Source organism: Sprattus sprattus (assembly GCF_963457725.1).
Source record: "Sprattus sprattus genome assembly, chromosome: 3".
In the NCBI taxonomy this organism is placed as follows: Eukaryota; Metazoa; Chordata; class Actinopteri; order Clupeiformes; family Clupeidae; genus Sprattus; species Sprattus sprattus.
This window is the reverse complement of record NC_137922.1, coordinates 30,359,271-30,384,833: the sequence shown is the minus strand read 5'-3', so window position 1 is coordinate 30,384,833 and position 25,563 is coordinate 30,359,271. Positions and strand designations below refer to the sequence as shown.

Below are 25,563 nucleotides of genomic sequence, written 5' to 3'. Positions count from 1 at the left end.
GTTTGGATTAGCCTACAGTTTACATTCAGCTTTCTTCAGGTGTTTCAAAAAGCTTGATTTCAGCTTTTTTCCAGAAGAGGGAGATGTGCGTTTGGGTTACTATTCAGCAGCCCACCCACATACACCTGCACAACTCCTCCCTTTGATAGTCCCATCCACCCAATAAGCGGGCGACAGGAGATATTGCCTACATTACTATAACATTTTGACTGCCACCTCAGATTCGACTCAGTTCGGGTGTAGGCTCCTATCTACGGCTAACCATGGCTGAAGGGGGAGAAGGCGAAGATGAAATTCAGTTTTTGCGAACCGTAAGTACCGGCGATAGCCAAATTAATTTATATGTGAGAAGTGTTCACAGCCGCAATCTGCAGCATCATGCGTTGCTCAATAAACTGTCCAGGCAAGGGAGTTGCCGCTGGCTTTTCTTTCACCTGCCTCTTCGCCGCTAAGTTATTGTTGGATGTTGTGGGAGTCCTTTTAACAGACACGGACGCTTTAACGTGTCATTGCGTGTTCTACTATCTCCACGACAGTCAAATAAAATGCTTTTCTTGCAGACGAGGATGCCCTGTATTGTTGACTGTAGGTGAACATTGTGGCAGTGGATTTCTGGTCTGCTGCTTAACGCTTAAATTGAGGTTTAACCAAACCGCCAAACCTCGATAAGATGCAGTTTGGTTTAGGGTAAATATTGGTAGGGTAAATACTGCACTTGTGAAATAGCTATCCGGTTTGCGACTGCTTCATTCGTTTGCATTGCGTCGGTCCTAAAATCCTGAGCTGCGCGCTACTGCAGATTTACTGCCCCGTTTGTCCGCGGTGCACAGTGTGAATTTAGTGTCCGTTTGAACCCAATATTGCAATCCAACTCGTTCAGAATATCATTAATTTGACTGCAGCCTGATGAATTGCTTGAAAAGTGATGGCATAATAATGAGTGGTTTTGCTAACTCGTTCTGCCGCCGCAGTTCCCGAAACCGCAGTCTGTTATGGTATTGATGGTTGACTGCTTGAGAGATTTTTTTTTGACATCTCGTCGGTTTACAGTTCTTGCAAATGTGTACGTATGGAAAACATTTTTTTGATTCGTTCTTTCCAAACATTTGCATGAAGTTTGAACAGCAGATCGGATAATAGTGGTCAAATTGCAGTGGCCATTTCATAACTGCACCCCTCCCTCCGCCAATTTTGCACCATTAGTGCTAATGCAGAATTCCAACGTAAATCGATAGCTTCCTACGTCTCTTTTCCAGCAAGATAATGGACAAAATAAAGGATTGAAACCTGCGATTCAAAAGGCTACATTCACGAGATGTCAAGATATGAGTTCGAATGAAAACTCAATTAGTGATTAGGCTACACATTCTTCCTACGTCTGTTGCACCCTATCGTAGCCTGTGGTCGGGTGGAAATTAACTGTTGCTGTCAATCAGGACGACCATCATTTATGTGATTATTTGCCTAAATGTAGGCCTAACTCAAATTCCAGGGTTATTATGTTCAACAAATGTGTGAAACCCGCTTAACCTACACAGCCCATCACACCAGAGAACAACCAAACTGATTGTCATACACTAGGCAAAGACATAGCCAAACATTTCACAGTACATCTCAAGGTTAAAAGTCAAGACTTATCCAAAGCATTTTTTGTGCAAGCTGTGTTTAGGCCTAGTAAACAAATGCTGAGGGACGAGATGCTCTAATCAATAAACTTGGCAACTCGAGTTCTGTTGGACATGCTGAATGGGTAATATAATGATGGTCTACTATTGAGGTAGGATGTTGTTAACATTAGCAGATAATATGAAGATGTAAGTAGCCTACATGATAACGCTTTGATTTAGATTAGGTTACATCAGTTCTACAAAAGTGAAGTCCGTACAATTAGGTCAGGGCAAGTATCTACTGGCCCTAGAAGCTGTTGTATTTCCTATCACATTCGTCTCCACTTGTGGCCCTCTGCTAGTCACTAATGATCCTCTGGCAGTAGAGGAGAATCCTTTTTTTCGTGATAGAGATAGTGGGCCTACTGCAATGGCTGTCTGATATACTTTGCAGTTAAAAGGAAAGAGGATCGAACTACTGTTAGGAAGAGCTGTACCACTGCAGCGTGACTTTGATCCATCACTGTTGTTAGGACACAGTGGTACTCCTTCTCCCTTCCTCTCTCTCAGTCTCACTGCAGTGCCTGTTACATCATTACCACAGATCTAGGATGACTTTAGCTTTTATGTGCCATTGATGATGCTGTGAAGTTGAACCCATTTTACCCTGAAGGAAACGTGTTTGTTTCATCTTAAACACAAGGACAGGATTATTTGTGGTCTGGTATCTTCTGTGGCCTATGAGTTGAAATGAATAACCCCTATTGCTGCATAATCCAATAAATCCTGCATTATTGACTAATGTATTGACATGCAGTAATGATGCCATTTTCTGCATACTGCCTGAGCTGTACACTTTGTGTAGGCATTTCCGCACCCAGCTTACGTTGGCTCACGGGACTGAAGTCAAGGTTCTGTCACACACCATTCAGGCTGTTCTTTAGGCATGTTGTGGGTATTTTAACTTTCATATGAATTGGTGAAAAAGAGGAGCATGTCTAAATGTCTTCAAGGTTTATTGTTGTTAGACACTGAGAATGATAGGGGCTCGTGCAATTGCCACTGCAGCACAAGGGCTTCCAAGGGACACCTGCAGCCTGAGAATACCCCCCCCCCCCCCCCCCCCCCCCCTACACACACACAAAATTATATACTACTTTTCCCAGCCGTCTAGAAAGAGTATATGAGCTATAAGGACCATGCCGTCATAGTCTGGGCTAGTCTAGCCCCACCTGATCTGAGCTGATTACTGTCATGCAAATGTGTCTAGAATGGGCTGCAGGCGTCTTTAGTCTCCTGAGGCCCTGCAGGTACTGAACTGTCTGTGCCAGCTACAGGTCTCTGGAAAGAGCGCTTAGCATATTAGCAGCTTTCACATCAGCTTTTTGGGGTGAATTGGAGATAGGTCATGTCATGTCATGAAGGTCATGTCATAGACATTGTTTGGTGAAGGTCCCCCATCCTGACTATCAGGAAAATACTGTGGAAATCTTGTAAATCTGACAGTTTATGTGCCGTATATATTAGGGGTGTAATGATACACAAATGTCATGATATGATATGGTTCCAACCAGTAGCCTCTCAATTCCATATAGTTTTAACACGACAAAATGAGTGTAGAGTTTACTAATTCGGTTGTCTTTTTCTATACAGCCCTTCACACTTTACAGTCCTCATAAGGCATCATCTATTATGGATGTGAGCAGGTGTGCAAACAAACTTTTTGGTCTATTTGCCATAATAATTGGAACATGTTTAACTATTACCAGCCACTCCATATTTTTACTGGCACTTTTATAATTTGATGATGTTAAACAAATGCAGGAGTGTGTCACCTATGGGTGTGTGTTAAGCATTTGTCTAGCTTTCCATTGTTAATGATGGCAAACTCGGCACATCCCCAAAATGCCCAGAAGTGCGAAGTGTGATTGCTCAACAGCAGCAGAGGATCGCTAACTCTTGCCCTGCTAATGACAGATTATACAGCGCTAATCCAATCTGGAACACATGAGCAAACAGCACATAGCAGGCATTATGAATAATGGAACTGTAGTCAAAATGAGTTGTCAGTCTTCATTGATTGTGTGCAATAAGCTTTGTAAGTGACCCAGATCAAGGCAAGGCTAAGAATTAATTCAGTTCAATGTGGAAAGTGTTAAAATACTTAAGTGATATAAATCTCTACCCCTCGTCCATGTTTTAAGTGTAGACTATCAATGATGCTTAGATTACTTTGATCAATCAATGTGGTTAATATCACTGAGTTTGCTGATAATTGTAAATGAAGATAAAGACAAAAAAGTCTCACATTTGAAAAATCTGAATTTTTGATTGGATGTAGCAAAATACATCATAGAGAATGAGTCTGATAGTTTGTGGTGTATGCTGAGTATATGTGGTGTTTTTGTATTGGATAGACATTGATTTCCTCCCTAGAGGTACGTGTCTAAAGCAAAGTTTTTGTAATATAAGAAATATGGTTCAATTATTAACTCTTTCAAGTAAAACATTTAACCAATTTCAGTGGAAGAGAAAAGTTGGTGTATGAAATCCTCTGTTACGGATGTGTGAGGATGAGTATTGGTTTGTGACCTCAATAGTCATACTTTTGTTTGACGGCAGATGCAACACTGATTCAAATGGAAAAATGTTTGTTCATAACCATAATAATTAAAAGGACAGAACATATTCTTAAGCATAGTTTGGCAAATTCAGTGAAGGCCTACAGGAGGTAGCTCCCCATACGTACATGTCCTTGTTAACTTGGGAGAATAGGATGTTTAATGTTGAGGCAACCTGGTGCCTATCCTTAGCATAACAGGTAGGCTATGTTCAAAATGTGTAAATAAATAGTCTTAGCTGACTGATGTAAAATGGAATGGTAGGCCTACAGGTTAGTGTAACTTACCAGCTGGGTACTTTGCAGGTTAAGCCTATCAGTCTGTGCTGGTTGTGGATTTTTTTTGCAAATAGTGGAAACACTGATATTGCAGCTTATTGAATGGCTAATGAACATTTTGTTAATAAAACTATTAGTACCTCATCTTAGACCAAGATCTTTTCCCATAATTGGTTGTATAGGGCTGCCTGGCCTGGCCTTTCACTGAGCTGATTTTGTTTTGTGTATTGATAAGCAATGTGTTGGGATTTTCAGTTTGCATTGTGCTTGGGATACAGCTTGCATTGTTTTCGCAACGTAACATCTTCTGACTGCATTTAACAAGCTTGTCTAGGCCTCAACTGGTTTGACTTTCTCAATGCCAAATAGTTTATTGTTATGTAGGCTAGCTGTGTGAAAGGAAATGTTATGAGCAGACATGTGGACACAAACTAACGTTAGTGCCCTGTCGTAGGTTGTTACCCAGCTAACTTGACTTATGTTAGCTGTTTGTTGGCATGCCTTACTAGCTATGTTAGCTAGTAATTAAGTTGCTTGTTATCGAAGACATTATCCTGACAGGTTGAATTTACACAAGCTAAACATCAGCAGGACTGTAGGCTGTAAATAATAAAGTGTTGATGGTTTCTTCATTTATTTGACAAATACAGCAGATGAGTGTATGAAGTCGGTTGAATTGTTAGGTCCAATACGTTTGTTATGAGGGCATAGCAGGTATGCAGTGATTGTAAGTAACAAAAGCATGCAAACTCATGCAGTCCCATTGATTGTGTATTGTTCAATGGAAGGCTTGTCAAATACAGGAAAATCTCTTATGACGGTAAGATATGTAAATATATGTTAATATAATGGCATGGTTAAAATTAGCATTCACCTATTTTAGTGGGTTGATCAAGAAAGTCTGTACCTCTTTTTCCAGCTGTTCCAATGCCTGGGGATAATAGGATGCATCTGAAATGGTACCCATGTAATACAATGCACAGGTGCTCGAGGTGGTCTTTGAGGCATGTGAAGAACTGGCGAAGAACTGGTTTACTGCTTCAGGAGATTGATGGATGCATGACTAGGGCACTGTTGGAGATGTGGCCCATGTCCTGGTGGAAACAAGCTGAACTCTGCATGTGTAACACTTTGAAGAGCAACATGCTTTGAAATGGACCTTTGGGGTTGGATAAAATAAATAAATAAAGTATGAGCAAATAGATGTTGACCTTTTGGGGATCTGGTCCTGTACAAGGAGTACAAATGGTGACAGAACTATGGAAGTCAGATCTTCTGTTGATTTACCCAGTGAAGGAGTGCCTAATTCAAGAAAATTGTTCAAGAAATTAAAAAAGAGATAAGAACATTATATTTAATTACATACCTGTATATAATCAATATTAACCAGCTGACATTGTTGTACAGTGTGTGTGTGTGTGTGTGTGTGTGTGTGTGTGTGTTGTGCGGGGGGGGATGGGGGTTGTGGGAAGTGTGAAAATTCAAGTAATTTATATGAAAACCAACATAACACAGCTCAGTCATTTTCAGAGGATGACCGTGTCGTATATACACACTGGGAGTCATTTATGGTTCTTCTTTCCTCTCCCTTGGTCATGCTGTGAAGGGTTTCTTTGAACATATAAAGGCCAACTTGTACAGCATGAGGAAGCAGATCAATCCCAGCCAAGTCTACCTCTATTGAATTTTTCCTGTAAGAATTGTTCTCTGATGTAAACAGAAGAAAGACTTTAGAGAAGATGAATGTATTTTTTGTTCCCACCCTTCACATGTATTGGCCTGTTCTTCGTTGTGATTTATTATTTGGTTGAAATTGTAATTGTAATAAGTTGAAATTGTATTGATACATTAGTTGTTACCTTCTTCAAGAAGTCCACAACCAGAGTCTGTGATTGTGTTATAGTAATGTCATAATGATAGTATCTGCAGTGGATGACTATAAGCCCTAATTTAAGAGATGGCCAACGTGAGGTCTGATGAAATAGAGCAAGAGCATCATGTGTAGTCAATTTCATCACCTACTACAGATAATTAATTTGGTAAGCCTTTGAGGGCAGGGTAACATCCTTTTTGGGTGTGTCTGATCACAAATTTGTGATGCACAAACAATTGCATTCATCATATATATAGTGATAATATCTTCAATGTCTATATGACATTAATAAAAATAGAAGGCGCTTATCAGTATTTGTTGATTTGGTTGTGAAATGATCATAGAGTATAAATGATTGGCCATGCATAAGTGGTAAAGACATGTTTTCCTTCACTACTACTCTTTTCGCCCTCCTTTATACATTTTAAATTCCTAAATCATCTACCTTGGATGCATATTTATTAGGTCCATATAGTACAGGTAGAGTTAATAATCCTGGCGAAAGGTAGTTGATGTATGAGGTCAACAGCCAATAAAATGACACCCTCTTGCCCTCTGTGCTCCGAACTCAACATGTGGAGTGGATAGAGTAGTGTATGTTCTTCTCCAAGCCACCATATTTGATCCCCATGTACAGAGCCAGGACTGTGTACGAGGTTTTTCAAATTTTCTGTTACACACATTCTGTCTCCTTGTTGTTGTTTTACAGAAATAATTCAAATGGCACACGTTCCTTTCTCTAATGAAGAAAGCTAGGGTTAAGTTTGTTTTGAAATTAAATTGCCTACTTTCAATTCTAAATAATAGCCTGCTAAGAGGATGGAGGTGTCTATCGTCAGGGTTTATTATCTATCTAACAAAAACAGTCAAGAAAAACATCAGCAAATTCTTGATGAATTATTCAAAAAGATAAATTCAAGATTGCGACTTCTGTTTGCGACTTCAAGATTGCGACTTCCGTTCAAAGAACCACCACATATCTTACAAACACAGCATCAAAAAACTCAGTGCCAATGAAATTTCAGTATGGTGTAGTGTTGGTGTATGGTGAAATGTTGGTGTATGGTGTAGGTTTAGTATGGTGTAGTGTTGATGTATGGTGTAGGTTCAGTATGGTGTGATGTTGGTGTATGGTGTTCAATATGGTGTAGTGTTGGTGTAGGTTCAGTACGGTGTAGTGTTGGTGTATGGTGTGATGTTGGTGTAGGTTCAGTATGGTGTAATGTTGGTGCATGGTGTAGGTTCAGCATGGTGTAGTGTTGGTGTATGGTGCAGGTTCAGTATGGTGTGATGTTGATGTGTAGTGTTGGTGCATGGTGTAGGTTCAGTATGGTGTAATGTTGGTGTGTGGTGTTGGTGTGTAGTGTTGGTGTATGGTGTAGGTTCAGTATGGTGTAATGTTGGTGTATGATGTAGGTTCAGTATGGTGTAATGTTGGTGTATGGTGTAGGTTCAGTATGGTGTAGTGTTGGTGTATGGTGTATGTTCACTATGTGTAGTGTTGGTGTATGTTCAGTTAGGTGTATGTTGTAGTGTTGCAGCCCTTGATTCTCAGTCTCTGAAGATGGCTGCTTTGGAATCACACCAGAGAGAAGTGAAGCACCAATGAGAGAGGCAGCAGTGATGTGAACACATCTGCAAAAATAGCAAGCATGCCTCATTTTATCAGATAATATGACAGAATAAAATGATTATTGACAAAGATCTTCATACTGCCTGTGAACATGAGAGAAAAAGCATTGTAATGCACAAGGCTGAATCCATAAACAATTTGTCAACAAATTTGCCATCAGCAAATACAGACATGAGAGAAGGCTTTCACATACATGTCACCTGATCTCACCAGCATTGTGTCCCTGATTACCAACAGTCCAGGAACTGCTGATAGATCTGTGGATAAGCCTGGATGTTGTCTAATATTTCATCTTTGTCTTTGTAGTGGAAAGGATAGAAGGTTGAGTGCTGTAAGTAGGTGGGTATTTTAGTGCCTTGCTAACCAGTTCCTCTAGTGCACTCTGGTATGTGAGTTGGCGGAGCACACTTTAGATAAAGCGCTTTATACCCCACACCAAACACCCACCATTGGCCTACATGCTGCAAACACTCACAAACAGCCATACAACCGGAGAACCATTGTGGGTTGTTGACTGTCACGAAAGCTAGTACAAGCCTTTAGCAGGTGGCTGTTCAACACTTGAATGAGGTAGTATGACACTGATGTGTGTACATTTGGCTTGGAAATAAAAATTAAATTAATAAATAAAAAAGCGCAAAAACATATTGTACCATTGACTTCAGTCTATGATTTGTGTGCCATGCAGGCAGTTATGGGTTTTCTGGGAGTTTCTTATATGAACACCATTTAGATGATGCATCATTGGAGCATGATACTATTTTTAAACATGTATATATTTTTTTTTTACCTCTTGTGTCTTGGTTTAATTATTTATGTGTGTATTCACCACAGGGATCTGTAGACTAATCTCTTTTGTTATGATGGCTGTCATATCAAAGATTCCTGGTGCAGTCCTATTCATCTTATAACTTAATTGTACTTACTCTGCGTTGGTGCTTTTCCACTATGGGCTAAAAGCCTCAGACATCCTGTGTTTCCATCTCTGAGGCTGGACCGGGGCCTTGGCCTGAGAGCCTCATTAGGCCCTGCAGTGGGGTAGGGCTGAATCTGGGCTAAACTTGGGACTTTGCAAATGTAATGTGATGCAACAGTAAGATGGGAGAAATTTTAAATCAGATAGTTTGCAACAAATATACTGATTGTGAAAACTTGAAAGATTGTGGTGGTGTGTTATTTGTTATTGACTCTTTACCTTTGATTACAAATTATTTCAATGATTTCTTAATATGTTTTAAAAAAACATATTGTTATGAGCTTATTTGGAACAGGAGTGTGTTTAAAAGGGTACAACATGTACATCTAAGAATCTAAATGAAGTTAAATATTATTGTATTAATATTTAATTTTGATATCACATAAATAAATATCATGTGCTCTGAAAGTGAGTCACTCTAATGAAGATGAAGCGAGACCATTGTATCTAGAGCAACTTTATCATGTTACTGTATACTGCAAGTTCAAAGAACCATATGCTTGTAAACGAACCTGCTGATAGGGAAGTCTGTATGCCTCCCTCAACATTAAAGGGTTGGCAAAACATTGTATTAAAAGTGATGTTACAACCCAGGTTACTTTCAATTTAACTTCATGCACATTCCATCAACACTAGATGGTGCACACATCAGGGGCTGTACACATCAGGAGCATTTCAGGAAATTGGAAACTGAAACAGAATGAACATCTTTTAATACGAACTTGATGTCATTATTGCTGTATAGCTACCTGAACGGGTGTAAATTAACTTAACTGTTGTTTCCCATATCATTACCTATGCCACCTATACGATTGTCATCCAAAAAAGTCTTTCTTAACACACCGCTTTTAAGTATGGCTCTCAATCAATTTAAATATTTTAGAGGAATTAATTGCATGAGTGTCAATGATCATTAACGCAAAGTAATTTTAACTTGTTATTGTCGCATTAACTTTGCCAGCTCTACTTTAAAAACTGTGCATCGAATGGCTAAAGGTTATTTGAGTTTGGATAGTTGGTTGTAACTTGGTTTCAACGTGGTCCTTGTCTGTGACTAAAGAAAGTAGTCTGTCTCCGCCTGCCTATAATAGCACTGACTTCAAGAATAAAGTATGTATTTACTAATTTAGTTTTGCCAATAGCATAAATAACTGTCCATATTGAAATTTAACTGTAACATAAAGAGTTCCAAAAAACCTAATAGGTTGAACTACAACTGGAGTGCAGCAAGCCCTAGACCTGAAGCTGGTCCAGTGCGGTACTGAGCCAGAGCCTACATTCTGATCCAAAATGTGGGTCCTTCTTAGTCATGACAAACATTCATTACAGTGACTCTATTCTCTGCACCTCACATGGTACTAAATGGTCTTTTTACTCACCTCAGTCACCTCAAGGGAGGTATACCCTAGAGAGGAGAAGGACAGAGAGTGAAGTTATATTCTAAATCTGACAGTTCTTTCTCCAAAAACTCTCTGGTTGTCCCCCTGTGCAGGTGGAGTGGATTCTGATGTGTTTGGAGGGTACAGTGTGTGAAGGCCGAACAGCTATTAAGGCTTCTCCTCATTTGGAGGATATTGCTGTGCAGTAGCTGGACTTTATAGATGTATTTAAACCGATTCCACAACCCTTGCTTCTTCCCTTACCCTGAGTATAAGGCAGTGCAGACAATTGTTCTGACTTGAACCAGAACTGACATGAAGTTTTCCAAGCAGGGATTGCATAACGTCAAATGAGTGCCATCCAGTTATTTCTATAGGCAAGCCGAGCGGAAGCCCAATCCACACTGTGTGTGTGTGTGTTTAGTGTTTTTATTATGGTCGAGAAATCTGAACAAAGCTTTTGAGATCATGTTGTAGAAGACCATATCCTTAAACTGTCTTTTGTTTTCTACCGTTAGTCCCTTCTTCGCAGAAAGTACTGTAACATCAGTAACAGACGTGGCATGATTGATTGGCACCTCTGAATGATTGTAGTCTTGTCTTAAAACGTTTTTCTTTCGTAAAGGACTACCAAAGGCTGCTCCTCATTTCATTCCTTACCTATATTTTAAACCAGAGGTGTCATGGCAACCACTACTATGCTGTACAGTACACCCCTATCTTACTAAATAAAGTCATTTTAGTCTAGCTCTATGTAGCAAGCGGTGCAGCCACGGTCATGAGCGTAGTTTTTGGCTTAAAGCCTAGATTTGCAGCTTGCCACAAGTAGTATGTCATTCCCTCTATGCAGCCAACCTGCTAGCACACCTGTTGTCCATCAGTTTGTGTATGGATTCCCCATACTGTATGCCCATGTGTTATAATCACATTTACAGAAAGGTTCATTCTTCTGAAGGATGCTTTTTCCTGTTGCATAACCACCATTTTGAATGTCATTTTCAAGGACTGCTGTATGAATGCACTCTGGATTGCCTGGTTTATTGCATCATACTGTATGTATTATATTTCAGTCCGCTCGCAAGTGACCTCATCCTTACTAGATTGCCACAAAGTATTTTCTCTTTTTAGGTGATGAATATTGTCTTGTTCTTTCAATTGAACGTACTGGAATGCATAAAGATATAACACCTGAATAGAATTTACCTGCAAGTTTACTCCCTTCATGTGATGATGATCACAATGAAACTTTGTTTGATCAAAGACCTCAGAAAGAATTAGCCAATCAACTGTCTCGGGGTGAAAGGGTTACCGCTAGCTTCACAAACTGATATGTAGTAAAATGCAAACTGCACTCTACTTATTACAGGAACATGCTAGCCATGAGGAGATTTAGGCTGTGGTATGCTACACCTGCTGTGGTATGCTACACCTAATGTGTTATTAGTACCCATGTTTTGGGTGGGCCAATCCAGTTGATGGGTGACAATATTATTATTTTCAAAGGAGGAAAGGTCCTTGCTTGTAAACACTGTAATTTACATGTAATAAGTCAGAATAGCTGTCGGAAGGTCTGACCATACCAACAGGGTAATGGAATCGTCCTACTAAAAACATCTACAGCCGCGGAAAAAATTAAGAGACCACTTCAAAATTATCAGTTTCTCTGGTTTTACTATTTATTGGTATGTGTTAAAGTAAAATGTACATTTTTGTTTTATTCTATAACCTACTGGCAACATTCCTACCAAATTTCAAATAAAAATATTGTCATTTAGATCATTTATTTGCAGAAAAATGACAATTGGTCAAAATAGCAAAAAAGATGCAGTGTCTTCAGATCTCGAATAATGCAAAGAAAACAAGCTCATATTCATTTTTAAGCTACACAATACTAATGCTTTAACTTAGGAAGAGTTCAGAAATCAATATTTGGTGGAATAACCTTGATTTAAAATCACAACTTTCATGTGTCTTGGCATGCTCTCCACCAGTCTTTCACATTGCCGTTGGGTGACTTTATGCTACTCCTGGCGCAAGAATTCAAGCAGCTCGGCTTCTTTTCATGGCTTGTGACCATCCATCTTCCTCTTGATCACATTTCAGAGTTTTTTTTATGGGATTCAGGTCTCGAAATTGGGCTGGCCATGACAGGGCCCTGATCTGGTGATACTCCATCCACACCTTTACTGGCCTGGCTGTGTGGCATGGAGCATTGCCCTGCTGAAAAAAACACTTCTCAGAGTTGGGGAACATTGTCAGAGCAAAAGGAAGCAAGTTTTTCTTCCGGGACAAGGTTGTACTTTGCCTGGCTGAGGTTTGTAGTTCGTCTTCTCTGATGAGTCCAATTTTCAGCTTTGCCCAACACATGGTCGTCTGATGGTTAGACGGAGACCTGGAGAGGCCTACAAGCCACAGAGTCTTGCACCTACTGTGAAATTGGACTCATCAGAGAAGACGAACTAGGAGACCCTCCAGTCCGCTTTGGTTCAATCCTTATGGTCTTTTACAAACCTCAGCCAGGCAAAGTACAACGTTGTCCCGGAAGAAAAACTTGTTTCCTTTTGCTCTGACAATGTTCCCCAACTCTGAGAAGTGTTTTTTTCAGCAGGGCAATGCTCCATGCCACACAGCCAGGCCAGTAAAGGTGTGGATGGAGTATCACCAGATCAGGGCCCTGTCATGGCCAGCCCAATTTCGAGACCTGAATCCCATAAAAAAAACTCTGAAATGTGATCAAGAGGAAGATGGATGGTCACAAGCCATGAAAAGAAGCCGAGCTGCTTGAATTCTTGCGCCAGGAGTAGCATAAAGTCACCCAACGGCAATGTGAAAGACTGGTGGAGAGCATGCCAAGACACATGAAAGTTGTGATTTTAAATCAAGGTTATTCCACCAAATATTGATTTCTGAACTCTTCCTAAGTTAAAGCATTAGTATTGTGTAGCTTAAAAATGAATATGAGCTTGTTTTCTTTGCATTATTCGAGATCTGAAGACACTGCATCTTTTTTGCTATTTTGACCAATTGTCATTTTTCTGCAAATAAATGATCTATTCTAAATGACAATATTTTTATTTGAAATTTGGTAGGAATGTTGCCAGTAGGTTATAGAATAAAACAAAAATGTACATTTTACTTTAACACATACCAATAAATAGTAAAACCAGAGAAACTGATAATTTTGAAGTGGTCTCTTAATTTTTTCCGCGGCTGTATTTGTGCATCCCTATGACATAGGGCTTGAGTAAGAACACAAGCTGGGTGTGTGTATCCATACGGCTAAAGTGAGCACACAAACTGGGTGTGTTTATCCATAGGGCTAGAGTAAGAACACAAGCTGGGTGTGTTAATCCATAGATTCCTTTGACATAGTGTTTGCTAGCTACCGCATGGCATGTTGACTGTCAAGACAATCAAATGATGATGATATCATGTTGATGGATGAAATTGATAATGATTATAATGATGATGAAGTTTCAAGCACATTCTTGGTCATTCTACTGAATCTAGGACATAGTGTAATTTGTCATCACAATGCAGCTTATATTGATATGAGACACATAATCATGCCATGGCCATCTTGGAAATATTCTATAGGTGATTTATTGGTTTTGTGTAGGTATTTTTTAAGTGTATGTTAATTACATTTTAAGACTGGTCAAAACTTTCCTCCTCACCACTGATGTATGGTTTTCTCGTATGAGTAGTTTTTGGGCTTCATGTGTGAGCTACACTAAAAAAGTAATTACTACTTTAGTTTATGAGTATGCTGTGGAAGGAAGGTGCTAACTGATGGCCAGTCTAGCTGATGCTTCATGCACATCTAATCCCCGGCACACAGACTGCTATAAATCTTATATGCGGTAGTGTGTGTGTGTGCGTGTGTGTGTGTGTGTGTGTATGTGTGTGTGAAATGGGATATGTGTGTGTGTGTTTGTGAAATGGGGTGTGTGCGTGTGTGGGTGGCGTGAATTTGTATAGCTGTGGCAGAGTGGGCGAAGGTGCCTGGGGGAAGAAATGTGTGTGTGTGTGTGTGTGTGTGTGTGTGTGTGTGTGTGTGTGTGTGTGTGTGTGTGTGTGTGTGTGTGTGTGTGTGTGTGTGTGTGTGTGTAACTACTTGGTGAAGGAGAGAATCTCTTTTCTGGGAATGCCTCTCTGATAATAACTGAGGCATGGAGAGTTCACTCACTCTATGCGTTGCATGGTTATGTAACAAACTCATAGAGCTAACAGTTCAGGGTTAAAGCACTTTCTCACCCACACACACAGCCACTGCTGACGCTTGCCTACTGCGCAGACTCCTCCTTCTCTGATTTACTGTGCTGGAGAGCTGATCTTACACAGCAAACACATACTAATGCATCAGTAGTGCCCTTGATTACACTGAGACTAGAACAGCGTCACATTCTCTTCTGCACTCTGCACCTATGCCATTGAGGCTGAACAATCACAGACGGTAGAAACATGGAGTAGGTGGCTGCAGTTGGTCTGTCAATATCATGACCGATAACAGGCCATGTTCATGGGACACATTGTGAAAGGAATTCATTTAAAGAAGCAGTAAGGTGTTTTGATCAAAAACTAGCAATCCGACAACTGAAAAGCCATGGTTGCCGTGGTTCGGCTTAAGGTTTCTTCCTGCCTAACAGGGAGTTTTTTCTTGCCCCTGTTGCCATTGTGCATGCACTAAGTAAGGGATAACGGCCGACGAGCTGTACAGTTCTACAAAGATAATGGCCGATGCGGGGCAAAGAACTCCACGACGTGCAGCGCGAAGTCCATTATCTTTGTAGAACTGTACAGCTCGGAGGCCGTTATCCCGCTTATCCCCCGTTTACAACATCCAAAAATGTTTTTATTATTATTATTATTTAGAATTTCCTTTATCTTTAGGAAACTTAATATGCATAATAACCTGATGAATTCTTGATTTGAAGCCTAGTGCTCCCGTTAGAGAAAGTAGTGCTTGGAACAGGCTGTTTAAAAAAAAAACAAAAACGTTACGTTGGTTGTCAATGGTAACCATTCAAGAGCATTGATATGGAACGGCGATTTAACTTTTCTACTGGGACTACGTCCAAGGTGTCCGTCTATACGAACTTAATGTACACCCCATTAGCCAATCAGAAAACAGTATTTCGTTCCAGAGGGAGATAAGGGGGTTCAGGCTCTGGGCTCTGTAAAGCGCCTAGAGGCAATTGTATTGTTATGGCGCTATATAAATAAAATTGAATTGAATTGACTTGAATGATAGATCCTTACAAATACCAACCACAACACACTTGGCTTCGATGAAAGGCCTGGTAGCATGTTAACGCATGTCTTTTGGTGATCTAGTTGGCGATGTTGTTATTTAAAATATTTTATAGGTATAGAATAACATAAAAATAATAGTTAAAAACTGTGAAGGGGCCGTAATTCAAATGCTAATCTGCTGTTATGTTTCCCATTATGGTAGCAAATGTCAATATGTTTTATGAAATGTACAGACCCTCTAGCAGTTTTGCTCTTCAGGGAATTGAGAGTTGACAGATTCACTACTTGTTAGGATTATGGGATTATGGGATGTTGCATTGTTCATCCTGGAGTCCCACAGGTCTCTGAACAGCACACACCTCTGCCCTCAACCCATCCCCTCTCTGGTGTCAAGAGTACCAGTCATTCTATTGCCCATCCACTTATACACAACCCTGTATTTTCATGACGTTGGAGCAATTTTAAAACAGCCAGCAAAAGCTTTTGAGTGGTCCACTTGGAAAAAATGGGATGCTAAAATAGCATTTCCACACCAGCTTAATTGGGAGGACCAGGATAGCACACTTCTGTGACGCATACATACATACATACATAGCTGTATACTGTGATAGTGACTGTTCTACAGGGGGAAAGACATGTATCTGTGATTAACAGAACACTGTTCATGTCCACCGGGTCTTGCTGGTGATAAATTAAAACATTGAGATGTCATCGCCTAGTCTTGCCCCTCTTTTTACTATGAAATATCAGGCTGGTTATGTGTACATATATAAATCTATACACTTATCAATTATATACATTTTCTTGTGTTACCCGATTCTGCAAGATGCATATTCTCTGCTGTCTGAATAGAGTATTCAGAATTCTTCGACTGATATCTTTCAGCTAAAACACTGATGAAGGGAAAAGGGAGCCCTCATATGTGGTCCGTAGGCAAAGCACCTAACATACGTGGTGGAGAGAAAGGGAAAGAGAGTAGAGAGACTGAATGCACAAGGCAGACTGAAAGATGGGCAGGGATGAGCTGGAGCAGCAGGGACGGCACAGGCTCTGAGGAAATAGTGCTTTTGACAGCAGAATGTATACTGAAAGCACATTGAAGAGTGAGAGTAAAAGAAAAGCAGAATGTATACTGAAAGCACATTGAAGAGTGAGAGTGAAAGAAAAGCAGAATGTATACTGAAAGCACATTGAAGAGTGAGAGTAAGAGAAAAGCAGAATGTATACTGAAAGCACATTGAAGAGTGAGAGTAAGAGAAAAGCAGAATGTATACTGAAAGCACATTGAAGAGTGAGAGTAAGAGAAAAGCAGAATGTATACTGAAAGCACATTGAAGAGTGAGAGTAAGAGAAAGGCAGAATGTATACTGAAAGCACATTGAAGAGTGAGAGTAAGAGAAAGGCAGAATGTATACTGAAAGCACATTGAAGAGTGAGAGTGAAAGAAAAGCAGAATGTAAACTGAAAGCACATTGAAGCGTGAGAGTGAAAGAAAAGCAGAATGTAAACTGAAAGCACATTGAAGCGTGAGAGTGAAAGAAAAGCAGAATGTATACTGAAAGCAGCTCTTCACTTCTCACCACTCACTCTTTAAAAGGTGGCTAAGCTCTACTGCACCACAATGAATAATTAACAGTTTGCTTTCTTATGGTGCTTATCTGGTTGGCAGGTTCTCTGTGTCTGCACCGCTTGTCCACTCCTTGGAACTGTACCTTCAAATAGCCACAATAAAAAAAAAAATCCTTAAAGAACCCAATTCTAGTTTTTGTTGGTGTGTTGAAATGTGAGTGTGTTTGCACCGTGCCTTGATTTTTGGAAAGTCAAGGCATGAATGGTCTTCTTTCTCTCTCTCTCTCTCTCTCTCTCTCTCTTTCACACTCAGTGTTTATCACAGTGTTTTTATTCTCTAGATTCTTTGTAGAAATTAAGCAATCCCTTATATAATCATTTACCATGGGAGAATATCATCCAATGCATACTCGAAAAATGCTACTTCAGTTTAATGTCAATTTTCTAAATAAAATTATAGTGATGCATCGATCCAATCCATAGATTAGTATTGTTGCCGATACTGACATTATGAAATGGATCGGATATCGAGTAATGGTCAAAATAATTTTAAAATTGTAACTATGTGATTGTAAATCTTAATCTCCAACCTAATTTTAACAAATCTAAAAGAATGTTAATGTCTGAATGAACATAAACTGGAGAATCGAGAAGATGTAAACTAGTCTGGAGTATGCTAGTTTGCTAATCTGGTTTGGACATTGTTCAATCTTGGTACCTCTTGCAGCTTAGCAGCTCCAGTTCTTCAGGCCTCATGATGGAGGTATAAAGTTATGACCAGTCTGTAATACTCACTGCCACTGCTTCAGGACCCTTTCGTTTGGTGCCAGGTGCATGATATTTGGCCTTGTGTTCAGTTGTGAAATTGTAAATAGTGTTCAAACATGACATAAAACAGGTTATTCACTGACTGTCTTGCACAGAGATAAAATGTATGCATATTGAAGGGTTCTCTTGTGTGAGTTGAATTGGTGAAGTAAGGTTGAAGATTTTTTTTTTTGATCAATGGTCTTTTTATTGTTTTCTCATCACATTGCAAACAAGACATGTATACAGTATACAATTTGGATTTTGATACAAATTAGTTACTACAGATACATTGCTGTGGATCACATTTAAATTTTAATGCATTTTTGTATACTTTTGCTGAGTGCTACCGTCTCATCTAACATTACACATAATACGAACAACAACAATAAAGGGGAAAAGCTCTGGTATCAGAATCAACAGATATCTAAATTCAGGTATTGGAATTGGAAAAAAGTGGATCAGTAGATCTCTAAAATTATCATCGTCCACAACTCTGTAGGTGAGATAAACTATTCCCACTCTTTTCCATCCTCTCTTCACCCACACACCTTTCACGGAGGTGGAGAAATATGGCCTGATTTCCGTGAGGTTATATAGCACAACCCACCACAGTATCTATTTGTGTCTGTAAAACCGCTTCAACCCTTTGTGTACTCATACTTTCACTAGTCAAGATGTTTGGTTCTTTTCTTGTCCACTCCCTGTGGTATTGACATACACTCTGCTGAGGCAGGAGTGTGTGTGTGCGTGTGTGTGCGTGTGAGCATGAGTGTTTTTATGTTCTTGCATGTATTCAGCTTTGAATGTGAGTGTGTGAGCATACGTGTTTGGGTCTAATATGGATGCTACACCTGTCTTGTAAAAACAAGATGGCACACTGTTGTCTTGAAACCCTTTTATACAGGCGTTAATGTGCCACTGCACATCACTGGAAGGGGGTCATTTAAAATCCATTAGGATCCATTTGTGCTGCGTTTTGTCTGGGATTATTAGTCAGGATGCACTGTATGTCTCTGCTGACTGAGATGCAGCAGTTTTTTTCTTTTATTCTTGCCGGAGATGACCATTTCACCAGTAATTATTTTATTGCACTATATGCACAAGACAGTTGTTTGGAAAGTGAAATGCTTATTCTAGGATTCATTTATATTTTCCGACACACGACTAATGAACTGGCCTCTTGCTGATATTTCTGATGATAAAACTTGATGCAACCTTGCTATCTTTAAGTCACTATGAGAAGGATAGAGAGAACGTGATGGTAAGATAGACAGTTGGGATTAGCATGGTTTCAGCAGGGAACTTCAGGGATTAGTTTGTGAACGCAGTGACTTGGTCATATATTCACCCTAGAGCTGAAGAGGTCACGTTCCTCTCAGGATAAGCCCACTGCATGCGTCTGCTGCTAAAACCTCGCAGTGTTTCACCGCTATGCAATAAACTAATCCAAACCAATCCACAGTATATTGATGCGCTTTGCATAAATTATTTAATAATTGTTACCTGCTGAAATTGACAAATTTTGTATGATAGATGTGTTTGTAGACAACAAAACATGATACAATTAGAATCATCAATGGTTTAAGAACAACAGTGAAATTGTTGCAGCCCCCAACCTACATGAGGGCACAGAAATGAACATAGTCCCATGATTATTTTAAGTGGAAGAAAAGAAAAGAAGCTGTGTAAGAAAATGTATTTACTGCTACTGCTCTGGTTTGCTGGTCTGAACAAAATATACTGGTAATTGGTAATGTGTGAGGATTTTTAAATAGTTACCCAAGTTGTAGGCATGGATGTTTGTGTTCACTATATAAAATGAACTTTGGTTAAAGTATATCTTCAAGAAATTACCTTTTATTGACTTAAAGTAACACTATTGAGTTTCTGGGTAGGGGGCTACTTTCTGCTGGACTATTCAGTAACTTATTTGCTGTCTTGCTTTGTCTTGTGTTGCATTTGTTTGATGTTTGACTGTGTTAGGAAAATTGTTGGCAAGCTAGCCAACATAGCTATCACGCTAACATTACAAAGAAGCCGACGCAAAAGCACTTATTACCAGTGGTGGAATGTAACGAAGTACATTTTTACGTATCTGTACTTTACTTAAGTCAAAATAATACTTTTTACTTTTACTCCGCTACATTTTGCAGCTATTATCTATACCTTTACTCCGCTACATTTCTACAATACGTGTCGTTACTCGTTACATTTTATGAACACAGTTTTGCCAAAATGTTGCCTACACAAAAATATGGATTGCATTGATGTTTTGGAAGTTTGATAGCATATGCAATGGTAGCAGAATGTGTGTTTGGCAGCAGCACTAGTTAGTCTTGCATGTTATACTTAACTTTCAACAGATAGCCTGACCAACTGCCTATTCAACATGGATCCAGAGTCAGCCTGAGCCCTGATATGAGCCACACTTGGCCCTATTTAAAAGATATGTTCGAGTTCAATGGCCCCAAGAATGATTCGTGGAGGTTTAAATGCGTTCCTGTCTCCCTTAAAAAAAGGAGTTGCTTTTTCATGTTCCATGTTTCCATCTTTTACAAGTTTACAATTAAATACAATATTTAAAGATAAAACATGTTGTCTTTATTGGTTTGGCTTAATGGTATCAACTTTGCAGATAATCCGTGGTAGATAACTTGTCTTCCGCAGAATTGTAAGATAGAGTATGAAAAGTAAGCACAATAAGTACATCAACCGTTCAAATAAACAAATTTTGTTGCTTATTATTATTATTATTATTATTATTATTATTATTATTATTATTATTACTAGTAGTGACGTCTGTAGAGGCTTAAGTATTACCAGTAGCTATATCTGCATTCTTTATCAAAATTGACAGCCCTAGACATTGAGAGACAACCCATTGCGTGAGTACTTTTACTTTTACTCAAAGTAAATTTGAAAGTAATTACTTTTTACTTTTTACTTAAGTAGGATAGTTGATGTAGTACTTTTACTTTTACTTTTCCTGGGTACTTGTACTTTTACTTAAGTACACAACTTCAGTACTTCTTCTACCACTGCTTATTACTAGCATCAATGTCCAAGCGTGTTATAAGAAGCTTGCTAACTTCGCTTACAAGATGTCTTGCTAGCAGCTTAATCTAGTGAAACCTGTTGAAAAATGCCTACTTTGTTTATGACAAATTAGCGAGTCCACAACTTTCCTAACACAGTCAAACATCAAGCAAGTGCAACACAAGACAAAGCAAGTCAGCAAATAAGTTACTGCATAGTCCATCAGAAAGTAGTCCACTACCTGGCAGCTCCATAAACTCCATAGTGTTACTTTAATACTGCTACTTTCCCTCATTACATATGACTTAATAAAATGATGAAATCGTAGTAAGAGTTCACTACAACGTCTCCCTAGAATCTATACTTTTGCTTTAAGTTGAACCAATAATCACAAGACATGAGTTTGATTGATTTCTTTGTAGATCAGACATACATTTGAACATATACAGTAAGGTATACACATTTGATGACTTCTCACATTCAGTTTTTAAGTTAATCAGTTCCTTTTAGATGATTTTTGTCCTATGCCAATGTATCCATTGCCATTGGGGGAACACAGGTACCTTGAATGCAGTGATATAAGATGGTGATTTACAAAATGACAATTTATAAAAAAAGATGAAGATTTGAAAAATGTCTTGTGCAAGTTTGAAATATAATTTTTGTGTTGGTTTTTGTGGCACTCAGATTTGACTGTTTAAGTCATTATACAACCATTCTGGTGAAGTGTGCTTAATAAAGGTGTTGTATGTTATAGTTCATGTGCACATACATCGTAGATGTACAAATAAGGTGTATATGACAGAAGAGACTATAAGATGACACTATGAGAAGGTGAAATCCCTCTCCTTTCTCACTGTGGCCCAAAGGGGGCAAAGGAATGGACTCCCCTACCTGAATGGTTTGGTCCGGGTTCCCCCCACCCCTGTGGAGGGGTCAAATTAACTTTAAGTGGACCAATTTAGCCCAATGGGCTGCCTTTTTAAAGTGCACCTCATTGTCTAGTGAGGGAGGACAGACTGAACATGCTGGAAGGAAGCCTGGACAAGCTACTAGACGAAACCTGTGAGCACATGGTGTACCTTGTCTGTTTAAGGGCTTTAGTTTGTTCAGTTTGTGGTTTATATGTTTTGGGGTTTGAATTACCCTGGTTTGTAAATAATTAGCTATTTTTGTAGTAAGCCACACCGTGTGTTCCTACCTGCAACCCCATTCCACCAGCCTACATGCCACATCGTGGGGTGGCTGACTCAAACCCATTTTAACGCCGTTCATTTTTTTATCGCGCGATTAACGCGTTTTTTTTTATTTTTTAGATGAACTTTCTTTTTGCCCTCCCAAACTGTGTAGCAGGCTAACGTCACGTTTGAGTGAATGATGAGCGCGATACGGCAAAATAGATGATAAAAAGCTTCTGAATAGAAAGTTTACCTTTAAAAGTTGTGTTGTGCAAAAGAAGCGAGCTTCACTGTTGTCTGAAAATGTCAACAGGCAGCTGGTTGAAAGCACAGAAGTAGTTGGCTTACCGTTTTATTGGTAACCTAACTGTTACGGTTCATTGTTTTTGAAATAAGAGGCCTGACTTCTATGTTCACAGCAAATTTGAAAAAAACTAATATTAAGCCATGGTTTAACTGCACTATAGGCTGAGTCCTTGTTTATCTTAAATGTGCATTTTATAATTTAATTTTGTACCGCCCTGTTTGGCAATTTTGTTTTTCAATAAAATAAAACATTGCTTAAAGCAAGCCAATCCACTTTTCCATGTTGATAAGAGCATTCAAATAAAATAAAAATTATGGAAAAAAATAATTGAAGGAACATTTAGAATAGATACAAATTTGCGATCGCGATTCATTTTGATTTATTTAATCGCGATTCATTTTGAGTTAACTATGACAAAAATGCGATTAATCGCGATTAAATATTTTAATCGTTTGACAGCACTACTAGTTATACAATGTCCCATCTCTAGACCCTCCTTTATTCATAATTCAATGCATAATGCCTGGGCTAAATCTTTTGACAGCTAGTAGCACTCTGCTATTTCTATCATTATGTATATTCATCAAGTGGGAGCATCATCAGTGCTGCAGGATGTTTTGTGAGTAGGTGTAAAGGGTCAAGATCTCAGAGGGTACCAGTGAGTGTCAGTGGTCTAGAATGACTTACCATTAAATGTTATAGGGATTGTTTTGAGAGTGTTTGCAAGTTTAACTTGATTAAGCAACTTTGATTATCGAGCAAAGCAATTTATGTAGAAGCCACTTAACTGGAACTAAAGTTAACTTAAACACTTAAAAGTATTTATAAAGCAGAAATTGTGTTCTGATTTTACCTAGGCCACAATATGTATTTATCTACTCACGTTTGTATTTCATCTGAGTATCCTCCTGAAACGATCACACATCACCTTGCTGAAAGGTGTTTTTTTTACAGTTTTGCTCTAAACGTTGTATTCCAGATCTAATTAATATTCTCATAGCAGTGGTGGAATATTTAAATTGAGCGCTTCCAGTATCATGACAGAGTGTTTGAATGTGTGATGTTGGTTTTAAGAGCTGTGTTATCTGTGGTTGTGCAGGATGATGAAGTGGTGTTGCAGTGCTCTGCCACTATCAACAAAGAGCAGCAGAAGCTGTGTCTGGCGGCGGAGGGCTTTGGAAACAGACTCTGCTTTCTTGAATCTACTTCCAATTCAAAGGTAAGTCTGAATCATGCTGCAGTGCTTAAGCACGCTGTTCTCATTTCATTTCAGACCACTGCTCTTGAAAATGTGTTACAGATATGATGGTTCAGCAAAACATTCACTAGCAGAGTGCTGATCCATTCATGGATACACAGTTGTCAGGTATATGGAAGACAAGTAAAAGAAGTGTTGTGGATAAAGTTGTGTCTGACAGATTTCAGTTTTCAAGCCCATAGGTAACTGAAGGGGCTATCCGCTGGTGGTTGTTTTTGAGGCTAACACAGGCCATTTACAATTCTGTTCTAACCCATTGTGGGTATGGTGGGAAGTGTGTCTGGGATGCCAGACACCACTGTTCATCCCTCGGGAGGGGCCCACTTCATAAACGACCATGGAGTGACTATTACATCCTGTCTGTTATTGAATGAGAATGGGACAAACTGTATATGTTTTCCCTTAGAAGTGTAATCTTAGTTAGCATTTCTTGCACTTCCCACCTAATGTTTGCCCCCACACCCAGCCAACACCCAAAGCTGCAGTGCCCAAAGACATTTATGTTGAATTTCAAGACTTAACTTGAACTTATCCCTCAACATGTCAGAGGAATGTCTTCATGAAATGTTCTTCCAGGCTCAGTTTGGCAGATTCAGATTTATGCTCAGATTGGCATAGTCTGTTGTTCAATGGCTGTATAGCTCATTAAGGTCACTGGACAAAGAGATTGATTGGTTGATTGTTTAATTGTGTCTTTGCAGAATGTCCCCCCAGACCTGTCTATATGTACTTTCGTCCTTGAGCAATCACTCTCGGTCCGCGCCCTTCAAGAGATGCTTGCAAACACAGAGGAAAAACATGAAGGGGTAAGTACTTGGGGATTCTTGGTTATGTTATCAATGCAGCTACATAAGATAATCATTCCTGAGGACAGTGTTCAGTCTCTTAGTGTGTTTGCAGTTTGGTGATCTAAAAGAGTGACACACATGCTGTGTCCACCGTGGGTAACTGGTTTAGTCATCTCATGGTGCCCATAAGAACTATGATGGAGGTATGACCTTATGAGTCATGTACATCAACTGGGTATCCAGGTGGTAGCAACACCAGCATCTGGAAGCACACATAAAATGTGTATATTATCTATAGTAGATGCATGCAAATCTACATTGCTTTGCTTTGCTTTCCTGTCAAGCACTTAGTCAAGTAAATTGATGAATAAATAAGCACATGTTGTTGTTAATTGTAAACGTACAATAAGATTATGTGTCATTTATGAGATTAAAATAAGGAATTGTCATTATTCCATCCCTGTCTGCTGTAAGATATACAATAAATTATAGTCTCTCTTCAGTAGATGTTGATGTTGGTTCCAGACACTAACGGTATGAATGTTGTCTATCTGTCAGAGAGTCTGAGGGGTAGCTTGTGAGGGGGTGATTTAGGGTCACCCACCGTTCTCTCCAAGTAGACTCTAGTCAGTATGTTTAAGCAAAAGGGGATGAACCTAAGTACAAATAAAATAGAGAAATATGAACTCTCAACTCCTAAAGTTTGAGACCCATTGAGTGGCAGCCAGACCTAAGGACTGAGATGGCATTAGCCCATTCACTCTTCCGTGTGAAGAGGCAAGCCACTGGGGAACACACTGGCCTGTTGGCTATCCCTTCACCAGGGACCTAATCACATATTTGGGGATGGGTTAAAACTGTAGAATGTAATTATTGTTTTATGTTCTTGTTAATTTTATTGGTTTATTCGTATAGCCTGAAGTATTAATACTTACCTAATTACAGAATGAGCTAGTCCAGCCTCTATCAGACTTCTCTGTCCTGAGATCCACTC

At 39.3% G+C, this 25,563-nt stretch overlaps 1 protein-coding gene across 1 annotated transcript in view; it reads left to right on the top strand.

The window, feature by feature from the left end:
* Nucleotides 1–263: 263 nt before the first annotated feature.
* Nucleotides 264–25,563, top strand: part of ryr2a (ryanodine receptor 2a (cardiac)) — a gene marked incomplete at both ends in the record, with an annotated part of 129,784 nt that continues 104,484 nt past the window's right edge. Inside the window, 3 exons of the mRNA XM_080835438.1 lie at nt 264–311; nt 23,623–23,742; nt 24,483–24,587. Coding sequence (XP_080691564.1) covers nt 264–311; nt 23,623–23,742; nt 24,483–24,587 — 273 coding nt within the window. The remainder of the gene's footprint in view (nt 312–23,622; nt 23,743–24,482; nt 24,588–25,563) is intronic.